A 24,035-nucleotide genomic window follows, 5' to 3' on the forward strand; every position below is an offset into this window, starting at 1 on the left:
TGTCTTCGGCTCAGGTCATTATCCCAGGGTCCTAGAATCAAGCCCTGCGCTGGGCTCTCTGCTCAGCGGGGAGCTTGCTTCTCCCTCTCCTGCCCACTGCTCTGCCTACTTGTTTTATCTCTGTTAAATAAATAAATAAAATCTTTTTTTTTTTTTAAGTATTAATGAGATTGTTTTATGAAATTTGAGAAGTAAAAAAGTAAAGTTCCTGAATAAATTTAATTTTATACAATGCATAATTTTAAATACATTTGCGTTAACCAGAAGAAACCTTTTTGGGATATTTTTTTTTTTTTAAAGAATTTATTTTTATTTATTTGACAGAGAGAGATCACGAGTAGGCAGAGAGGCAGGCAGAGAGAGAGATGAGGAAGCAGGCTCCCTGCCGAGCAGAGAGCCCAATGGGGGACTCGATCCCAGGACCCTGAGATCATGACCTGAGCCGAAGGCAGAGGCTTAACCCACTGAGCCACCCAGGCACCCTATTTGGGATATTCTTAATGGGAGAGCAGAGTATCACTTTATATCCAAGGATTATCAGTATATGCATTAGAGAAAAGACTGAGAAGAGCTACACCACAAAATCTTATAGTGATTAATCTGGATGCTAAAAGTGATTATTTAGGGACTGTGATTTTAATTTTCTCTATACTTCTTTTGCATTTTCAACATTATCCTCAATGTGTATATTCTACTCTTGATTAAAACAAAGCTGTAAAAATTGAAAATGAAACTTACTTTCTTAATGACACAAAATCATAGAATCTTTGCTCTAGAAGAGTCTATCCTATAGCCAAATTGTAATAATCTTATCTATAACTTTTGACATCATCCAGCTTTTTTCTGATATAAAATTTGGTGTTTTAGAAAACAAACAAACCTGTTCCATTGTTAAATAAGTGAAAACTTCACTGATTCATCAATAATTTTATTTATTAAATTAAATAAATTTATTAAATTGATAATTTTATTAATAAATAATATATATGTTTATTTGTATATAAATATATTTATCTATATCTATATAGATAGATATGCCAGGGGCCAAGGTTTGTAGAATAAATTCAAATATGTACTGTTCTCTAATTTTCTGCTACTACTGTTTTCAATTTTATATCAGGAGAAAGAATATAGGTTTACACCTTTCTTTAGAAGATAACCTATGAGGTATTTTAGACCCTTGTCAAAAGTTCCTTAAGTCTTCATTTTTCCAGGATATACTGTCTATTCTGTTCCTTTGTATACCCTACCCACCATTCATTAACATCTTAAAATGGCATAGCCAGAACCTAAAACAACATTCCAAATGATTTCAGATCTGCCCTAAGTAGTCAGAATTAATCCCAGAATATCTGAAAATTTTTCTTTATGAATGCAGTTTAAGACCACATCAGCACTGCTAGTAGTTACATGTTATTGACTGCTTCAGATTATAGTTAATGGAATCAACCAAGTCTATTTTACTAGCAACTCACGTCTTCTATATCTACTGCTTAAGCAATGCATTTTCCCACTTTGAATTTTAGAAAAGTTTAAATATGGGAGGAAAATTCATCTTAGAATAAAGGAAATATATCTATTTCTTGGTCACAGAAAGCTCTCCATCTCCCTTTTATATTTCTAGCTTGACTAAGCTGCCTAATCAATCAATTGACTATTTACTGCTTATTTTATCTATAGTAAATGGTACACTTTTAATGTTCCATTTATGGAGAAAATCTCTGCATCAAAGCAGTGCAGTTGATTAAATGAATCACTTAGGGTCTTAGAGAGGAAAGAAAAGTGAACACAAAAGTGATTAAGAAATAATGATTCTTCTGGTCTAGAAACTACCAGTACACAAACTCCATTTTTCCTCAACATTTCTCAGTAGCATCAATGGTGCCACGCCCCAGAAGGCAAGAGAATTTCTCTATCTACATCCCTTATATAATTTCTAAGAAAGAGAGTTCTAGAATTCCAGTTTTCCTTCTGTTTATAAGATATCTGACTTTATACAAATATAGCCACAAATTTATTTCCAGGTAAAAAAAATCTGATATAAATCCTTGGGAAGCAAGAAATGCTAACATTCTAAGTTTCAAACACAAATTTCTAAGTTAAATTGTACATTAGTCTCTATAATTTCTCATGTGCCAAGATTTATTATAATCTGCCAAAAATGAAAGAAGCTATGTTTACTGGAAAAATTTTATCTGCCACTATGTTGTTCAAAACCATACAAGTAGTAGCCTAATAACTGGTTAAAAGGATGTTTCCTACCTGTATAAGTACTTAATATGCCCACTTTAGTCCTACACAGATTTCAACTAAAAGAATATCACCTAACACACATATGTAGCTTCTTCAAAAATGGTTAAAAACAGGGGCACCTCCTGGATGGCTCAGTGGGTTAAGTCTCTGCCTTCGGCTCAGGTCATGATCTCAGGGTCCTGGGATCGAGCCCCGCATCAGGCTCTCTGCTTAGCAGAGAGCCTGCTTCCCCCTCTCTCTGCCTGCCTCTCTGCCTACTTGTGATCTGTCAAATAAATAAATAAAATCTTAAAAAAAAAAAAAAAAGAAATGGTAAAAAACAGAAGTATTTGGAATTACCTTGAGTGGTGAAGTTGAAGAGTGCAGGTGTGTCTCGCCCATTTGGTAGTTTGACATTTGGGTCCCTTAATTCGTCAAAAAATGAATGTGCACAAGCTTCCAGTGGTGTCAATCGGGCAGTTGGTGTATACTCCAGCAGACGGCTACACAGTGCAATTGCCTCCGGTGGAGTCCGGGGTCGGAAGACCTGCAGCACAAAAAAAGGCAAAGTACAATTAATGCTTTATTGTAAGAATTGTAGCAAATTATCCTTTGAGTATGAGTTAATTCCCACCACATACAACATGGCTGCATTTGTGAAAGGAACCTTCTAGAATGAAGAGTTAACTGCATATACTTCACCACACTGGGGTGAACAGCTAACTACAAACTATATGAGAAAAGCTCAGAGAAAAAACTAGGGGAAATTAAAAAAAATCTACATTTGTTCATCATAAAGCAGTACAATTAAATATGTACACAAAATACAATATGATAGGCACAAGAAAAGGGCTGGGTTCTGGAAGCAAGCACAACTAGAAGAATATTAAAATTTTCTAAAAGTTTTGCCTACTGTGGTGGTTGCCTCTTGTGTGTGATCTTTGCAGAATAATTGTCAGTAATGGACAGCACTACTCAAATCTGGCCATCAATATTTTCTGAAAAAGGAAAGCTATTTACCTTAGGTCTAGAAATGCTAATGATTTAGTATTATCTCTTCAATAAACGACATCTATCTGATTTGAAGAAATTCTTGAACAACCAGAGTTAAAACTGTTTTCTCAAAGAATAGCTGTATGTATTACATACAGCTTACATGGCCAGATTACCCTCATTTGAATGAATATTCTCGGGTCTTAATTAGGGAGAAAGAAATGTACTTTTCGTTAGTACAAATATTTCATTAAGAGCCATTATGTCAGAAAAAGTCAATTGAAGCCTATGTTTAAGCAAAAAGCAAATAAATTAGTTTCTAAAAAAAAAAAAAACCAGAAAGCTTTCTACACATCTATGTCTTAAAACTCCAAATTGATATATAAAACTATGAAAATAACTTTGTTTTAAATTATGGACAGTTGAAGAATAAAAGCAGTAAGGGGTAACAGAAATAAACATAAGTAGATGGACAGGAAGCCTCTGAAACTAAAGAAAAATGAAATCTATATCCCTTGATGGGGGAAAAAACAATCAAACAGAAGATGTGGTAGTAGACAGACATATAAAAAGAGGCAGATGTATATAAAGGGAGGGAAATAGTGAGGGAAGGACATGTAGATTGGGAGGATGGAGAAGCCTGGGAGTAAGGTTTCCTAACGAGAATGGCTCATGTAACATCTGACTATCACTTAGGCTGAAGGTAGCCGAACTAGTTACTACTATAGAGCTTACTTTTCAAGAGACAATAGAAGAGTACTTTCTAAAGTGAAAACCTTATTTTTCTTTTGTTTTTACACAGTTTATTACTAGTATTTTCCATGAAAATTGAGAAATTGGTTTGAGTAGGATCCTAGGAATTTATTTCTGAACATCAAAGAACTTATTTGACTATATTAGAAAACCCTCTGTATGATCAAAAATTGCTTTATCTTTATTCTTTTGAGTGATCTGACTCACCTCAGTCAAGGAAACCTTAAAGGTATTGTATTATTTGAAATGTTTAGATCTTCCACTGTTCTTGGTCATTTTTCCCTCTCTTGCTTCCTAGCCAGGTCCATATAATCAAATTCCGAATGTAAAATAAAATAATCAGTGGGAAAACTCTGAAAATTTTTCACAAAAATATTAAGCATTATTGACATTATTTCATCCCAGAGAGCTGTTTGTATTTATTTCACAGCATGTGGATTTATTTTGCTAGCTAGTCTAAGGGAAAATGCTTTTGCACCAATATGGGACTATATAAGTAGAATTAAAAGTACCACCAAAAGTAGAAATATCTCCTGCCAACATTCAAATGTAGGGTAGCTGAACAGTGAATGTATTTTAAGTGAAGAAATTTCATGTTACATTAATGAGGATTTTGCATTAAAGTTATTAATAAACTAGTATTATAAACTTATCTCTAATTATTTAAAAAAAATCATCCACATTCATTTGGTATCTTACTGGCTACAAGCAACCATCCATGTTGGTACTAAGACGCCTATTAGTCAATTTTGCCAGGGAATTCTAATTCATGGAATCAAAGAGTTAAAAATAATAAAGAAGACTTCATTTTAAGAGGCCACATTAAAATCAAGATTAATCTGCCCTTTAAAAAGAATCCATTATTATTTTAAACCCTTTGAGAAATTTCTGATGAGCGAAGCCTTGGTTTAGTACTCTATGGATAAAGGTTAACTGGGAAATTATGGGGAGTCAAAGCACAGTGTCTTCCAAAGTTCAGATTTGTGACCATAATATAGGGTGTGGAACCATGCAACTTCAAAAAATTTCAGGCCAAACTAGAAAATAGCTCTCCTGAATTATCTTTGTGTTTAAAGAGAAGGAAACCAGTAACAACTGAAATATGGCTTTTAATAATGAAGATTCTGATCCCATTTTATTCCTTACTCATTTAAATTGTTTAACACTCAGAACCTTTAGTTCTATGCATCTTTGTTAATATTTATTCTTGTAAAAATAATTTTTAAGCCCCATAGTTCCTTACTTCTAGATGTAAATAAATCACTCAGGAGACTGACAATCTAAATATATACCATAAGTAAAACCTATCTCACACAGTGGATGGAAAAAAAAAAAAAATCACAGCTATCCTACATTGTTTTTACTTTTACATTTCTAGAATGAATAATGGTTTGCCCTTTTTAAAAAAAGTTTTCCCCCTAGTTTTATAGACCTGCCTTGAAATTTTGGGGAAAAAAAAAAAAAATTAAGTACATACCCGCACTCCTGAGGTGAAATGTCCTGTTCCTGACGAATCCTAAAGATGATAATGCAGTGAAATAATCCAAACAGGGGAAGTCAATCCAAAAGAGAATAGTCCAGCAAGGAAAAATATATCCAGTGTTATAAGAAATCCATGGTGTGGGGGGGGGACATAGAAAATGTTTATACAGTTATAAACTTTAAACATCAGTCTCCACAGTAGCAAGTCCAAGTTTTAAAAATTATTTCACCACAGTGTATGCAAAAAAATTTGATTGCGCAATGGTGAGGCACAATAAAGAAACATTTTAATTTTATTATGTTCCAATGCCAGTGCGTTTATTAAAAAAATACAAAACCAAAAAAAGTTAAAATCAAAATTAAATCTAGAAGTAAACTTCCCAAAGTAAAGTGTTTGGTCTTCTGCGACCTGGATTCATCATCCATTGACATGGCTGGGAGGGGGCATATTAGCCTGCTTTTAAAGACATCAATTCCCAATATGCTAATTTTTATCTATTGATGTATTACAGTTAGACAGTATAAACATTTTTTGCTTAATTATTAGTGATGAGAGGAAATAATAAATAGATTTAATTTATATTACTACAGATTTCAAGCCAGATATTTTCAATTTGTGTGAGCTAAGAAGGATCAGGCCACCGCGGATTATTCTCCATTTTGGATTGACTTCCCTGCTAAAAGATGTTTGCTGACATTCTCATTATTTTAGGATTCTTCAGGCAATTGACATATCACCTCAGGAGTGCGGGTATAACTTACTTTTTCTATTGTGGGCTTTGCCCCCTTATACCCTTGCACCCATTACTTAGTTAAAATAAATATAGAACATTCTTTCCTTTTTGGAAAAACTCACTGAAAAAAAAATCCTACATCTTTGAGCACTACAAATTCAACACAGTTCCATGTGCAGTTATGCCCAATTCACCCACCAAAAGCTAAACAAAAAATATATACAATAAACAATACAACTAAGGGACAGTCACAGTTATAGGTGACATGCATAGTAATGTACACCAACACCTAGGCACAACGGAGCCAAATATGCAAGGGAGGTAGTAGGATCTATTATGTCTAGGTATTGAGAACAAAAAAATGGCAGAACTCACCAGTAGCTGTGAATTCCCTTGGCTATTCTAAGAGAATTTAACATTCTTTTAGGATAGTTTCCAGTGGGGGAATTAATATTTTGCAAAAATAAATAATCCGCGGATTACTTTTAGTCTGCAGACTAAAATTTAGTACACGGATTAAAATCCGGCCCATCAGAATTAAAATCTCTCATGAACTAAAACACAATCAGGTGGACAAAAATAGAAAGCGAGACTAAAAAAAACTGAGAGCACAAAGTAAGACTCAACTGGGCCAACTAACAGTTAGTGCGCAGACTAAATATGGCCAGCCAAGTATGTTAGCAAGGCCATGAAGAGCCCAAAACACCCTCTGTAAAAACTAAAAACAAAAGTAAATAAATAAAAATATACAGAACAAAGCAGAAAATAAATAAATAAACAAAAGAAAGGAAGAGAACAGAAAGGAAAAATTGAAAAGAACCAAAACACTGACATGAACTTTTAAGTGATTCAAATACTACCTCACCTGTGCAGCAACTCATTTTCTTATATTGAAACAAACTGTCACCACAAATACTAGCCCATAAAAGAAACAATTCATTTTTCAAAAAGAAAGTCTCTATGGTATTGAACAAATGCAAATGAGTCCTTAAATGAAGAATTATTCAAAATAAATTTGCATTTGGATAACTCAAAAATGACAGAGGCAATTTTTCCCTTACATGGCCTAGGATAGACTTTAGCTATCACATATCAAATTTCAATCTGGAGCTAACTGTTAAGAATGAATCTTAGGCCTTTTAAAATTACCATTTATAGGCAGTCATATATACAATATCAAGGCCTACAGCTGATTGTCACAGCATCAGCTCTCAACAATTCTACTGTATTAAACAGCCAACCAGAGCAATGTAAAAATGCCTATGGGCAACGATAATCTACGCAGAACACAGAACAAGTGCTGTGCCTGTTCCGAACAGCTCCTTCTCCCTAGATTTCACTGTGATAAATGTACAACCCAGACACTGTTCTCTGGTTATACACAAAACACACAAGCACCCAATGTTAAAAACTGGTAAACCATGAACTCCTAAGAAGTAACCCCAATGCTGGCTCTCAAGTAATCTATTAGTCATCTAAAATTATTTGCAATTTATAGACCTAATAAGGATTAAAAGTGAGATGATGCCATGGATTTGTTGAATAGTTATGTTAATTACCCAGATTAAGTAGATACAGAAAGAACTTAAGTCTACTAAAGAGGTGATATATGGTACATAATTCGTAAGAAGCACAAACATCCCTTCCTTAGTCACAACAGAGCCAGCATTCAATAAATTTCACCTGTACTTATTAAAAGACTTACTGAGTTTTTCTGAGCTCTATTACACATAAATAATACATGTGTTGATATCAACATTTAACTATGCAATGTAATTTTTTCCTATGACTTCATTCACTGATAAAACAGTACTGCAGGCTTACATAAAAGTATGATTTACCAATGTCCACTTACTCAATTTAATCTCTTATGGTCAGACTGACCCTCTTAGGAAAGTAGAACATTTTCTTTCACCCACATCTCCTCATCTTAAGGGACAGTCCCCTGGGCTACAATTCCTGACCTTACCAACATCTAAGCAAATCTAAATCCTCTTTCAACATCCCACCCCACCTAGTCCTTCTTCACCTTTAAGGAGGCTTCCTTTTTAACTCTACCACCCCCGCTGGAGATCTGACTTACACCTACAGCATGTGAAACACTTTTGAACACCTATAGCACACAATCAAGTATATGGTTATATGTTATATTACTGAATACTTGCTTTGAGTAAGTCAGTTATATCACCTGTAAGCTTTTCAAAAACAAGGGCTATATAGTGTACTTCTTCTGCATCCTTTATAGTATCTGAGTATCTGGCACAGTGCTGGGTACATAGGAGATACGGGTTTTAAGAAACAAATGATATATTAAAATCAGACTTTCGCTTTTTTTTTTTTTTTCTTCGCTTTTTTAATCCACCCCCAAACCCATCCCTCTGCCTTCCACAAGTGATCTGGAAACTTAAGCCTAAGCATTCTTTTTTACTCACTGAATTCTTTTTTACATTATTTCTCTTACATGGGGATTAGCCACCCTAGTGGCTAGATTTTATTTTTATTTTTATTTTTTAAAGATTTTATTTATTTATTTGACACTCAGAGATCACAAGTAGGCAGAGAGGCAGGCAGAGAGAGAGGAGGAAGCAGGCTCCCCGCTGAGCAGAGAGCACGATGTGGGGCTCGATCCCAGGACTCTGGGATCATGACCTGAGCCGAAGGCAGAGGCTTTAACCCTAGTGGCTAGATTTTAAAGTGCATAGTTTCCAACAAAGAAATAGGGAGTGTAGCCAGTACAACTAGAAAAGTGAGGAAACCTACTCACATAGGAAAATAAATGTTAGACAAGGAAAAGTGATTACTCTAACACTAATAAAGATGTAGGTGGAAAATTCATTAGAGAATATAGTGTATTTAACGAGACAAGTGATAATGGATTAGTAGAATGTTCAGGGCAAAGGTAAGTTAAGTAATAATATAGAAACTAATTTACCTAAGCAATGGAACAAAACAGATGAGTACAATCTTGGGAACCAGTAGAAGTCCCAACATAGTTTTATGCTTTCTGAAGTACATGTAAGCAAAACCAGAAAAGGCTTATCGAGTTTACCCACAAAAAAGAAGTCTGACAATTTTTGTTTTGTGCTCTCTCGACCCCTCCAAAGGCATTTTTATTTAAAAAAAAAAAAAAAAGTTTTTAAAGACTTATTTATTTGAGAGAAAGAGAATCTTCAAACAGATTCCCTGCTGAGCATGGAGTCCAATGCAGGGCTCTATCTTACAACCCATGAGATCACCAAGATCAACCGACTGAGCCACCAGCTGCCCTGAAGGCATTTTTTAAACTATAAATATGTATAATTGAAACAGAAAGTTTACCAAGTGAAAAATCGTGTACTCAAAAGGCTCAGAAAAAAAGGTAAGATTATAAAGAAAGTCTTAAAAAATTAGTAGGAAAAAATATATAAGTATAGCACAGTTTTATGTTTAGTTTTAAACACAGAGAATAATAAACATAATCTGTCCAGTCTAGTCTGGTACCTTAACAACTGAAATGACCTCAACCTCAATTTTCTAATTTCTCTTAGCTAGTTGTAAATAGTACTAAATTCATTCATTTTCAAGTATGTGGACAGTGTTCTAAGAAATTGGGTATGTAAGGACTGGCTTGTGGATACTGGTTTCTAGGATACTTAAATAATAATCCATGGTTTCACATATCCCATAGACATTTAGCTATTAAATAAACTTATTGTGTATGCCAAAAACTTAGTAACAAACATTTTGAAGTAACTGATATCCATCCCATTATTCCATTATGAAAAAGAAATTAGGAAATGCTATAATACATGTGGCATGACTTGGAAGGTATTGTAAGAGTTATCTGGTGGGAATTAATCGTGGAGAGCTCAGATAATTAGAAAATATTTCATGGGAGAACTAAGATTTGAGGTCTTGAGAAAAGGTTAAGATCATTTTAAGTGTGAAAAGAAGACATTAGTAAAAGAGATAGAAACATATATGGCTTCTCTGGGGAACAATCAAAGGTTAGGAAGGTGAGGAACAGGACAAGAATAAATCTCCTGTTTCTCTGGAAAGAAAAGATAGAAACAATAAGTGACACAATGACTATATAATATGTCATCCAAAATGGGATATTTTTGAGAATGAAGGGGCATTCAATTAACAATTACTCTGAACAAGCATAAAGTGGGACATATGATCATCCTTGTCCTTATATGCATATTATGTCAGATTTTCCTAAAGGCAATAAGTAAACAAAGAAGATTTTTAAGTAGGAGTGATAGTATCACATGTGCTTTTAAGAAAACTGACTTTGAAAGCAATGAGGACTATAAAGGATATGAAACTGAAAAAGAGAAACTGGTTAGGAGGTTGTTTTAACAAATTCTATGATACAATGATGGCCTAAAGTCAGGGAAGTGGCGATAAAGAGGACAAATCAAAGAACTATAATGGAGGTAGGATCTTTATATTTATTTAGAAATAAAATAATAAAATATTCCTTTATTTTAAATAAGGGAAATTGATTGAAATGTTGAAAACAGCATATTACTATTTTCAAAAGAATCAGAAAACACAATAGCTAATTGCTATCTACAAAAGAAAAAATTTGAGGCATGCAGAGTAGAAGCAGTACTCAAACTAGATTCTCACTTCATACCTAACCAGACTGTCCTTTAATTGTACCTCCTTATACTAAATGCAGAATTTAAGCTTCCTCTCCTGCTAATGAACCTCCATCTCTATTTAATTCTCAAATTTCCTTGGTATCATTTGTTTCGCTTTCTATCTGGCTTTTTAATCTTTACAGTGTACACCAATGCAGGAGGTCTTTATCCTCCTGTCCTCAATCCAGTAATGGTCCCTGTTTCAAAACATTAGCACCAATTTCCTTTCCTACTTAAAGCATAAATGATATAACAATGAATTAGGTTACTCTGGCTATTAAGTACTAGCTAAGGGCAACTTACTGGATTTCTAAATTCTCAAGATTCTTGACATAGTATGGCTCATCTCACTGTTAAGCTCTTCTGTTTGCTATCTTTCCTAAACATCTAAATCCCTTCACCTCAGTGTTTCCATGGAAGGTATTTTCTCTTGATCTTTATGGCTGTCTACGTTTTTAGTACACCAGCTTCCAATCCTTAGGGATATAGCTGTATTACACTGCAGCACAGAAAAGCAGGGTTCACATGTCTACAGCTTTAGGAAATAGGGCTAAAGTGGATTCTATCAGAAGACCAAAATAAAGGCAAAATAGCTTTTGTTTCCAGACTTTGTTTACCTGCTCTCAAAGAGCAGCAAGCTCTTTTCTTTAGAGAACAATAATATGCATTAAAAAAAAAAAACCCACAAAACTTTATTGGTTGCCTAACATAACAGAGTACTTCTCAAGTTGGTGTTCATGATCATAACAGAGGGGAGAAGAGATTGTGTTCCTTCTAGAAATTTAAAATTTTGTCTTTCATTTTGATAATAACCTATTTTGAAAATCAATATTAGCATATTTTGGATCATTTGGATTCATCCAGATGACAGAACAGTGCCATGGAATTTTTGTCTGAATTTGGTTTTGTGTTTACAACCATAAAAACATCAATCTAGTTGTGTACACCAATGAGAAATTAATATAAGTGTGCTTATTACATAATAAAATCAAATTATGTCAAGGCACACTATATAAATGGAGAGTTCACAGTACTTTCAACAGACAAAATAGGTGGGAGAATGGAGACATCATCCTACACATGAAACAGGAATGGAAGCCTAAATAAAACAAACAAATAAAAGGGATTTGTATAGATTATTCAAGTTTAAAGAGCATTAGTTTAAGATATAAAACATCAGGAATCCACATGAGCAAAGGAAGATGTAAAACAGACAAACGTACCACACACCTTCTGTTGACTACTCTTTAATTATAATCTACCATTCCTCACATTCCATCCTGGCTAATACTTGAAAAGATATAATCCGAGGGGGGAAGGGGGAAGAAATGCCAAATATGCCACATACTAATATTGGTAGCAGTCTTGATTTAAAAAAAAAAAAAGATACTTAAAAAAAAATGATAGGGACTGTTAAATAAAATTTCATGACCTCAACTTCAGCATTATATTGGTCAGATACTCTATATCAAGGGTAGCATGTGAGGAATACTTAGATTACACCAAAAAGAGATTTTTCTTTTTTCATAAAAATGACTTGCTTATTAATGAAAATATGGAAATGCAAAACAAAGAAGATAAAATCACCTACACTTTTCTCAACCAAACTACCGTGAGCATTTTGGAATATTTCCCTGGATTTATTCATTATACAGAACTGTTTTTGTTTTTTCTTTAACATGACTGAAATCATAGTATACTACAAATCACTTGTAAACACTTTAATAATAAATTCACTGGATTCAAAGTGCAACTCAGCCTTTAAATCCCATTAGGCCACCTAGGACTCTCTGAGTTAAGAGCAAGGTGAGAGACCCCAAATATCTTCTGACCAAGATCCAAAATAAACTTTAGGTGTAAAGATCAAAGAATGGTTTATCTCAGAACATTCAGTGTTTACTATAAATTTTAAGTGTGGCAGGGAAGGCAACATCATGGTCAGTGAAAGCTAACCTCTAATTCTGGCACTAAAATACCAATACCATAGTCTGATCTAAATAAGTAATTAGTAATAAAAAGATCTTCTGCAATGAAGAGAGATAAGATTGTGAGAACTTGAAGGAAAGTAACTAGAATCATAATACAATTTAGAGAAAGAAAAAGACATACTCTGAATCTGGGAATATAAATTATTTCATTTGTAGTTCTAAATTATGTCACCTCTTATTATAAAAGGTCTATAACCAATTAAATAAACCTATCCCTGCTCAAAACAAACTGTTATATGTACATTTTTAAGTACAGAAAATCTCTGCTTGAACTATAAAAGAGCTGAACTTTATTAACTCACAAAAATATATAATGAAATATAAGTAAACATGAGAGGAGGTGCATGGTGTATAACTTTAAGTCTGGCATCACACACACACACACACACAAACACGAGTAAAATTTTAATCCTGGTTTTGTCATGGCCACCTATGTAATCTTGAGTAAGTCACTTGGTATCTTTGACCAGAGTTTCTTAAACTGTAGAGTAAGGATGCTAGAGATTCAATCTAGCAATAAGCCCTAATGAGATTTTTTTTTTCTGCCTTTAATGTCACAAGTTAAACTGAAATGAAAAAATTTTTAAATAAAATCTATCTTAAATCATTTCAATCATGCATCAAAGCAAAAAAATAAAGTTTTTTGGTAAATTAGTACTTATGCTCTTCAAACTGGTTCCATCTATGCTCTAAGAATTGGTTAGGCTATCCAATGGCTACTGCCATTCCGTTAACATAGCAATGCTTTCAATGTATATTCCAATAAGATCAAATCTTTTTATTCCCCTCTGGAAATACCAAAAGGAAAGCAAACAAAAGATGAAAAACACATAGTATCATAAGGCCTATAAATAGCTTCAAAAAAGAATAAAGAAAATATATGAAATACATGTTTTCATATACTACATGATATTGAGCAAGTACCTCTGTGTAAAGAAACTGACTTTTGAGTTTTAAGCAGTCATTATTTATATATAAGATATTATCCCTAATGAAATTCTGTATTTTAATGGTATAGGTACACTGTCCTCAACCTACAAATAAAAACCCAAGCTGAAATCTGCCTACAGATCAGTGGGGACAAAAACTATACAGTCATTGAAACACTAAAGTATAACTACTCAACTTTCTTTACATGCAGAACTGCTATGTACTTTGTACTCAGGCAGCTATCTAGTACCCAAATAGTTTAGTTTAAGAACAATGAGAAACCCAAGTTTAAGTTAACTATTGGTTAATGTGCTTAAAAAAAAACTCATTTTGACTCACCTTAGTCCAAGGATGCGCCTTAATTTGAGGGAATTTGAATTCTGTGTAGTTTGGGTTCATTTCTCTAATTTGCTCCCTTGTTGGTGTTCCCAGGACCTAGACAGAGAAAGCCAAGTTATTGCCGTATTTTTCTATATACATTCAAATACAATCTTTATGTTTTAATGTACTGGTTTCATTGGAAAAAAGAATTCCAAAGTCATGAAATATATCATTCATTAAACAGAGCAGACTTTGCAAAAGATTTTTAACTGACTATAGATCCTATGCTATACTACCCTACACAGACTTTTATGATAATCATGTTAAACCAGGGTTATACAAAAAGATCACTTAAAAACATTAAGGTAAAAATCAAACATTGTTCTATCAAGAAAAACCATCTACTGCATTTAGTAAAGTATAGCCAAAGGGTTTATTATCAATAAGTTAATCAGGAGAACCTTACTCAGATACTGTCATCAATAATTCCATTCAATCAATGAATATTTAGTGATTGTTCCCTGTGTACAAGGAACTATGCGATGACATATGGAGAATACAAAGAGCCAGAGATTTTTTGTTATAATGAACTTAGATGTTTGTGTGTGGGAAAAAGTGTAACTGTAATATAAGATAAAAATACACTGAGCACTTCACTGCCTCTAGAGACATAGTATGGGCTGGACAAAGGAAAGCATACAGAACTAACTGCACAAAACAGATGACAGGAAGAAATACTAATTACTAAAAATAAGGACTTTGGAGAAAGATGACATACATCACTACTCGTCTTTATGATTCTAAAGCCTGGTATAAAACAAACTTGTTAAAATATTTGGCCATTTACAATTCAAAAATAGTGGCATAGAAGGAGTGTAATGTAGTAAGTACTTGATTCGTGGTAGCAACCAGTGAATAATCAGGGCAAAGTAAGAACTGCAGGGTTTTTTTTTTTTTTTGTGTGTGTGTGTGTGTGTTTTATTTTTGCTTTTTTTTGTTGCTGTTGTTCTAATTCTCTAGACTTCATTAAAACCAGAACTTAATCAAGATTTAAGAGTTTTGTTCTTCAAAAGATACTCTTAAGAAAATAAAAAGGCAAGCTACCAACTGAAAGAAAATGCTTGTAAAACATACATTCTGCAAAGGACTTCTACCTAGAATATACAAAATAGTCCTATAATTCAAAAACAAAAGGACAAACAACCACCCCCCCCCAAAATGGGCAAAAGATACAACCAGACACTTTACCCAAATAAAGTAAAGATACTTTACCTTTATTTACATAGTAAATAAGCACATGAAAAAATACTCAACATCATTATCATCAGGCAAGTGCCAGTTAAAACTGTAAGATACCACCTACATATCTAACTCAGAAGAGTAAAGTTAAAAAAAAGATTGTGTATACCAAGTTTTGGTGAGGATGCAGAGCAATTGAGGCTCTCATCCACTGCTAGTGGAAATGTAAAATTGTATGGCGCCTTAGAAAACACTTTGGCAGTATGTTAAAAAGTTAAACATATACTTACCATACGTCCATCACTCCCACTCCTAAGTATTTACCCAAGAGAAATGAAAGCATATGTTCATACAAAAACTTTTACACAAATGTGCATAACATCTTTTTTGCAGGTGCCAAAAAGCGGAAACAACTCAAATGTCCATGACAGATGAATGAATAAACAAATGGTGGTATATCCATATGATGGAATGCTACTCAGTAACAAAAAAAGAACATGGCTGAATCTACAAATAATTACACCCAATAAAAGAAGTCAGGCCAAAAAGAGTACCTACTGTATAATTTCACTCATAGGGAATTCTAGAAAATTTTGTCTACAACAACAGAAAGAAAAGCCATGATTGTGAAAGGCTGGAGAGAAGTATTACAAAGAGCACTAGGAAATTACTGGGGGTGAGGGAAATGTTCATTATCTTGATAGTTTCATGTGTGCATCCATATGTCAAAACTTCCCAAACTGTATACTTTAAAAACATGCACTTTGTTATATGCCAATTACGTCTTTCATAATTATTTAAATATCTGAGTGCATAAAGTTTAAGTAAGATAAGTGGAAAGGACATTCTGAGCTATAGTATTATTTGTCAATATAAGCCCAAAAGAAATCCAGTTAACTAAAAACTGACCTTTAATTCCTAAAAGATAATTTCTGAGCAAACCCCTGATGTTATTGAAAAGAAAAAAAATGTATAAAAATAATCTAAATTATAATACATTACTCTGTGGAGAGCTTATTTTTGGGCACTGGAAACACATATCTAGTTATATATCCTCCCTTCCTTGTAGCAGAAGTCCAGCTTTTTAGAGAGGAGCAAGGTATTATCTAGTACTGGGAAGGGAAGTCTCTGGCCTTTGCAGCTATAGATATCAAATACTTGTAAGTCAGGAACTATTCACACTTAAAATATGAAGGCTAAAAAGGAATCTTAATTTTTGTTTTTAAATAATAAAGCAAACATTTATATCCTATTTTACCCCTTGATGAAGGTTATGTGTGTGTGCATCTGTGTCTCTATATGTGTGTGTATATGTACTGGCAAAGCAGGGAGGAGTGAAAAAGGCAGAGTGAGCTAATCAATAATTCTGCCCCCCAAACGCAACCCCACTGGATTCTTTTAACTGCTGAACAAAAAAACCCAACAGCAATGACATGAATAAATAAGTACATAATGCATACCTTCAATGACCCTACAACTTAGTAATTCCATTTTAAGGTTATACTCTAGCCTAGAGAAACTTTTTATACACCCAAAGCAACACTGTTCATAATAAAATACCATGGGCACAAGCAAAAATCCAAAAGTAGAATTAGTAAATAAACAGTAGTATAAAGTGGTACACTTTATAATGAAAATGAATGAAGCAGAGCTACACATACCTTCTGATGAATCTCACAAAATGGTGAGTTTTCACTCAACAATGAAAACATACCATAAGAGTGCCTTATATAAAGCTTAAAAACAGGCACGACTAAACTATATTTTAGTATACATAGTAAAACTGTAAAACTAATGAAAAACATGGGAATATTCATTAGAAAAATTAAGTATAGATTATTCAGATTAATAGGAAGATGTAAGAGAGACTGTGACTGGGATGGGGCATAAGTAATTCTTCTAATTCTTAACATGAGTGATAATTACACAGATATTTGCTTTATTTTTGTGCTTTACACTGAACACATTTTAACATATTTTGGCATTATGATATACATCACAATCAACAATTAAGAAACGCCCACTTCTGAATCAAAGAGTATTTCCTGTGCAGTCTCCCTTTATTTATTCAGTATTTTGTTAACACAGGACACGGTCAAAACTCCCCACAAGTTGGTAAGAATGCTAAAAAATGAGAATTGTATGATGTCCATTAGTAAATGCATCCTTTTACTGTATGGACAGAGATCACATGCACTTATCAGCCATTTAACTTTCTGATAGGGGCTATGTGAGATAATTTAGGCTACAAACTGTATAATAATAAAAAGGCAGGACACTCCTTGAAGTGAATATTATAATTCTTATTTTTTTTTATTACATCCTAAGAGTATTCCCAGTAGGATATTCCCAATTGAAGTAAATCTGTGAAATACACAATAAAACAGCTGAGAAATATATGCACTATACACAAGGTTTGCTTAATATACAAAAAACTTTTAATAATTTATTTAATGTGAAAGCAAGAAGGTATATTATGTATTATGTGTGCTTTCACTCCCGTATCTTCTCCCTAAATTCCTATCTCACAGCCACTCACATCTAAACCTTTATCCAAAATTTTACAATGAAAAATTTCAAACATAAAAAAAAGTTGCACTTTTTTTTTTTTAAAGTGAAAACCCTCTCCTTTATAACAACTACCTAAAAAACATGATTAATGTTTTACTATGTTTGGTTCATCACATTTCCAGCCATCTATCCATACATCAATCCACCTTATTTTTTGGATACATTTCAAAGTCAGTTGCAGACATTACTACATGTCAGCATATATATCATTAAGTTTAATATTTATGACTTTTATTTAAGCATTTTTTACATACTTGGAATCTTCCTTTAATATACACAGTGTGTACATGTAGAAAATCTTTTATTAAAATGGGAAATAATCTGCTTTGACAGTGATACAAATTATATATCTATTATAATTATATCATAATATATATAAAAATGATATCACTATTAATTTTAATTCTAATTGACTGTGTCCTCTACCTTCAAAATATGTATATTTGTGACTTTTAAGAAGCTAGGTACTAACCAGTAAACGGAATACTGATTTGTACACTATCAATCATATAAAAGCAATTAACCAAATGCCTTACTGTCACCATGAAGCAGCAATGGAGATCTTTTTATCCCTTTGTTATAGCCACATGATCTTGAACGTCTAAGACCATTAGATGGGGAAACAAAGATTCTAATGTCCTAGGATTTTCTATGTTTAATTTCTCTTGCCAAATACTCAACTACTATAATCATTTCTCTATTCTTTTTCTTATTATTTTTTTAAATCTTAAAACCAGGTTCTCCCCAGGCTGGCTAACAGAGATGGAAACTAAAAGGAAGACCCTGTAGAACAGGGGTCAGTAAACTTTTTCTGCCAGAGAGTAAATCCTTTAGGCTTTGTAGGCCACAGAGCCTCTGTCACTACTCAACTCTGCTGCTGTGGCACAATGCAGCTATAAACAAAAGTTTATTTACAAAAACAGGTAGCAGAGTGCATTTGGCTCCTAGGCCCTAGTCACCAACCTCTGACCTAGTCCAAACATTTTTAGAGGTGAGAAAAACTGAGGCCTAGAAGGAGCAACTTTTCAGAGGTGAGAACTAATCAGAGCCAGAACTAGGACATAACTCAAATCTCATCATTTTAGGAGATGGTATCAAAGAATCTGTTTATTGGACTTGGTTGGAAGATGAACAATTTCTATTTCTAATTTGTTAGTTGTGAAAGATGTTGATACTATTAAGCATGAAGGCACAGAGCTGGAAGAGGAAATAGTATCTAAGACAATCAAGAAGAACTAAGTGGTAAATAATGGGTATAGAATTTAGAAGAGGGCTTGAGGGTAGAAAAACAGGTCTGGTAGTACTTGATATACAGGTGCTAGGTGGCTGCAGAAGTGTATAACAGGTAAAGCACGCTGAAGGAGAAGTATACTAAAGATGGGGACCCACAGGACAAAAATATGTGGAAAAAGGGAAACTTAATTTTTAATTTTTAAAGAAGATTTTATTTATTTACTTGACAGAGAAAGAGACAGCGAGAATAAGAATACAAGCAGGAGGAGTGGGGAGAGGGAGAAGCAGGCTTTCAGCCAAGCAGGAAGCCTGATGCAGGGCTTGATACCAGGACCCTAGGATCACGACCAGAGTTGAATGCAGATGCTAAGGTCTGAGCCACCCAGGTGCCCCAGGAAAAGGGAAATTTAAAAAGAAAACTGAGACAGAAGTCCAAGAGACTGGAAGAAGTCCTACAGACAATGATACCATGGAGGCCAAAGAAAGTAAACATTTAAAGAACAGAGAGGTGAGTAACTTATGACATAATTAGTTCAGAGTAAATAAAGGTGTTCACTATATCTGGCCATGAAGTGACTTACTTTCTGATCATGGTGAGATCAACCATGAAAAGAGCAAACAGACCATCATCTGAAATAAGTAAGTGGAGACAAAATGTGTAAGTTCTCCTTTTAAAAGATCCCACAGTGAGGAAAAAGAGAACAAAGAGAAGAAATATTTATGGACCACTCAGTATGTAAAAGCTCTGGGTGAGGTATATCAATTTTCTTTTCACATTCAAGTTTCATAATACTTTATTACCCATTTTACACTTAAACCTATAGCTGATGGAGGTAAACTGACTTCTCAAAGCTACAGTTTGTCATTTGTAAATATGGGATTCAAATGCATGTGCAGTTGACTCCTTAAAATGGTCTACCCAACATTAATAGCAAAAACAAGGAAAAGATTTTTTAAAAAATAATTTAAAAAATCATTTCCATAAACTCCACTGATTTTACCATAAAAGGAAATCTAAATCCTTTTGAATTGTGCAGGATATACTAAGATTTTTTAAGATCACGAGGCTATAATTTTAAGTTTAAAAAATTAAACAGACTTAACAAAACCCTTCATGATTTAAATAAAATCTACCCATATCTGGTAATTCAACTTAATAAAAAGAGTATCTTAAACTGTTAATATTATAGATTTTAGGCAATATAAGAATTATATGAAGAAATGCAAGCATCTGATTAGCTAAAGAAAATTAGAAAGTTTAGCAAATCTCAAATTTATTTTACAAATTCTTGTGAAAATTCTTATGATTCAGTAATTTTGATGTATCACTTTCAGGCTTCCTTAACTATAGATTCTTACTGTAAATCCCATGCTTAGTCACGCTTAAGTATATCTGCAATACCAACTATGCAACTTTTTTTTAAAATTTTATTTAGATTTTATTTATTTATTTATTTGACAGACAGAGATCACAAGCAGGCAGAGAGGCAGGCAGAGAGAGAGGGGGAAGCAGGCTCCCCGCTGAGCAGAGAGCCCGACGCGGGGCTCAATTCCAGGACCCTGAGATCATGACCTGAGCCAAAGGCAGAGGCTTTAACCCACTGAGCCACCCAGGTGCCCCCAACTATGCAACTTTTAATATTTTTGTCTGTTGTGATTATTTCACATGTGTAAGATCTTGGTTGGAATGTTAAATGGTGGGCAAATAATATAGCTGTGCAACTGTAAGTAATTTTATTGCAAGAATCTCTGTTTTTATTTTGTTCTAATTTTTTTAAATTTAAATTCAATTTACTTAACATACAGTGTATTATTAGTTTCAGGGTAGAATTTAGTGATTCATCAGTTGCATGTTAACAACTAGTGCTCATTATATCAAGCGCCCTCCTTAATGTCCATCACCCAGTTATCCCTCACCAACTTCCCCTCACCAACTTCCCCTCCAGAAATCCTCAGTTTGTTCCCTTATAGTTAAGAGTCTCTTCTGGTTTGCTTCCCTCTGTTTTTGACTTTTTCTATTTCTCCTTTCCTCCCCCTATGTTCATCAGTTTTGTTTCTTAAATTCCACATGAGTAGAATAATACAGTATTTGTCTTTCTCTGACTGACTTATTTCATTTGCATAATATCTTCTACTACCATCCATGTTGCAAATGTACTGCAAGAATTGTTTTTACTGCAAAGCCCAAGTTACAGAAACTGATGTTGTTACTGAATTACTTTGGGAGCATAATTGCTTAAAGGTGGTCAATATAGGGGTGTCTGGATGGCTCAGTTGGTTAAGCATCTGCCTTTGGTTCAGGTCATGATCCTCGGGTCCTGGGACTGAGTCCCACATCAGGCTCCTTGTTGAGCGGGGAGTCTGCTTCTCCCTCTGCCCCTCCTCATGCTCGTGCTCACTCTCTCTCTCTCTCTCTCTCTCTCAAAAATAAATAAATAAAACATCTTAAAAAAAAAAAAAGAAAAAGAAATGAAAAAAATTGAAGCACGGAGATTTAAAAAAAAAAAAAAAAAAGCCAGAAAAACATATGTACATGTTTGAGAAGTTTCAAGTTTCCGAAGGGGTATGGGGGAACACATACAAAAAAAAAAAAAACCTATCTGAAGAAATAGTGGCTAAAATTTTTCCAAATTTGATGAAAATTTAATGAAAAGCTCAATGAATCTCAAGCAATACGATACAAAAAATACCATACAGAGTTACAGTCAACCAGTAAAGCCCACTGATAAAGGGAAAATCTTTCCCAAAACAAAGAGACACATTATATGCACAGTGTATTAACAATAGGAATAACAGCTGACTACTCATCAGAAACAACCCAATCCAGAAGAAACTAGAGACCTTTCTAAAGAATGAAAAGAAAAAGCTGGAAACCAAGAAATTGTATATCTGGTGAAAATAACCTTCAAAAGACATTATTAAGCAAACAAAAGTTAAGAGAGTTTGTCACCAGATTCTCACTATAAGAAAGTACTTTCAGGATCAAAGAAAAGGATTCCAAATGGACATTCCTATCTATACAGAGGAATAAAGACCACCAAAAATGGTAAAAATGTGGCTAAACGTATATTTCTCCCTTGCTTTTAAATTTCTTAAGAAACTGAGTGCTTAAAGCAAAACAACAAAGTATTATAAAAGTATTATAGAAGTAAAAATGTCTGACCACAGTAATATAAAGGACAGGAAAGGGAAATAGAAATATACTGTTGCAAGGCTCTTACTTCATATGTGAAGTGGTATATTATTATTTATAGACTGTGACAAAATTAACATGTCTATTTTCAATTTCAGAACAACTTTAAAAAATACAATAAGGACGTATAGCTTAAACTTCCCATTGGGGAAATAAAAAAGGCTCATTATATCCATAAGGTGGCAGTAAAGGAGAAAAAAATGGAATGAAAAATAAATATCAAAGTAAAATACTTAAACTCAACCACAGCGACAATTACATTGAATGTAAATGGTCTAAACAGTCCAGTTAAAAAGTAGTAGTTGCCAGACTCTACAAAAAGACAGTAAGTCTATGTTGTCTATGAGAAAGAAACTAAGTATAAAGACACACAGGTCAAAATGCAGAAAGTTATACCATGCAAACACTTATCATTAGAAGATGGATTGTCTACATTAATATCAGAAAATGGAGATTTCAGGGCAAGGAAATTAAAATAAAGAGGGTTATTTTCTAATGATAAAAGTAATTTTAAGACTATACTTGAAATTACTATGAATACCATTTATAGGTAAGAATGTAGAACACAGGAACTCTTATATGTTGTTGGGAGTGAAAAATAGTAGAACTGCTTTGGAAAATAACATGGTAACTTCTTATAAAGGTAACATACAGTTATCACATGTCTAGCAACTTTAATCCTAATCCTTTTTTGAAGAGAAATATAAACATATACCTGTAAAAAGATTAATAAACAAACATTTATAGCAGTTTTACTTGTAATAGCTAAAAACCAAAGCCAAACATCAAGGTACAGATAAACAGGTAAAAAAAACTCTTGGTATGTTAACAGAATACAACTCAGCATAAAATGGAATAAACAGGTGATACAGGCAACATGGATGAACTTCAAAAACAAGATGTTGAGGGGCGCCTGGGTGGCTCAGTGGGTTAAAGCCTCTGCCTTAGGCTCAGGTCATGATCCCAGGGTCCTGGGATTGAGCCCCACATCCACATCGGGCTCTCTGCTCACCAGGGAGCCTGCTTCCTCCTCTCTCTCTGCCTGCCTCTCTGCCTACTTGTGATCTCTGTCAAATAAATAAATAAAATCTTAAAAAAAAACAACAACAAAAAAACAAGATGTTGAGCTAGAAAAGCCAGATACAAAAGAAACATACATTCAAATGAAATTATAGAATAGGAAAAACTAATCTGTAGTGACAGAAAGCAGACCAATGGTCACACCTGAGACAGAAGATGGGGGGCCAACTATAAAGGGGCATGAACAGAATGATCAACTGTCCTGTTTGCCTGGTGCTATCCTAGAAAAGACCTCAGGTCCTGGGCACATTGGGATGATTACTCACCCCAGGCTGTACACAGGAAATTTTGGGGGTGGTGGACATGTTCTAAATCTTGACTGGATAGCGGTTATATATGTTTATCAAGGCTTATTAAACTGAATACTTAAAATGACTACTTTTGCGGTGCCTGGGTGGCTCAGTGGGTTAAAGCCTCTGCCTTCGGCTCAGGTCGTGATCCCAGGGTCCTGGGATCGAGCCCTGCTTCGGGCTTTCTGCTCAGCGGGGAACCTGCTTCCCTTCCTCTCTCTCTCTCTCTCTTGCCTGCCTCTCTGCCTACTTGTGATCAGTCAAATAAATAAATAAATCTTAAAAAAAAATAAAAAATAAAGTATCAGAGTCTATATCAAACCCTACAACTGGAATTATTTTATATACAATATGAATAGTTTTTA

The 24,035-nt window shown here is 33.9% G+C and overlaps 1 protein-coding gene across 3 annotated transcripts in view; it reads right to left on the bottom strand.

The window, feature by feature from the left end:
• GSK3B (glycogen synthase kinase 3 beta) overlaps nt 1–24,035 on the bottom strand; it is a 222,505-nt gene that overhangs the window by 29,676 nt on the left and 168,794 nt on the right. For 2 of the 3 annotated variants that reach the window (XM_047725992.1, XM_047725979.1), the window contains 3 exons: nt 14,083–14,178; nt 5,456–5,494; nt 2,593–2,779 (listed from right to left, as the gene is read on the bottom strand). In XM_047725992.1, coding sequence (XP_047581948.1) covers nt 2,593–2,779; nt 5,456–5,494; nt 14,083–14,178 — 322 coding nt within the window. The remainder of the gene's footprint in view (nt 1–2,592; nt 2,780–5,455; nt 5,495–14,082; nt 14,179–24,035) is intronic. The other variant, XM_047725988.1, reaches the window with a different exon arrangement.

Source organism: Lutra lutra, chromosome 1 (assembly GCF_902655055.1).
Source record: "Lutra lutra chromosome 1, mLutLut1.2, whole genome shotgun sequence".
Taxonomy (NCBI): Eukaryota; Metazoa; Chordata; class Mammalia; order Carnivora; family Mustelidae; genus Lutra; species Lutra lutra.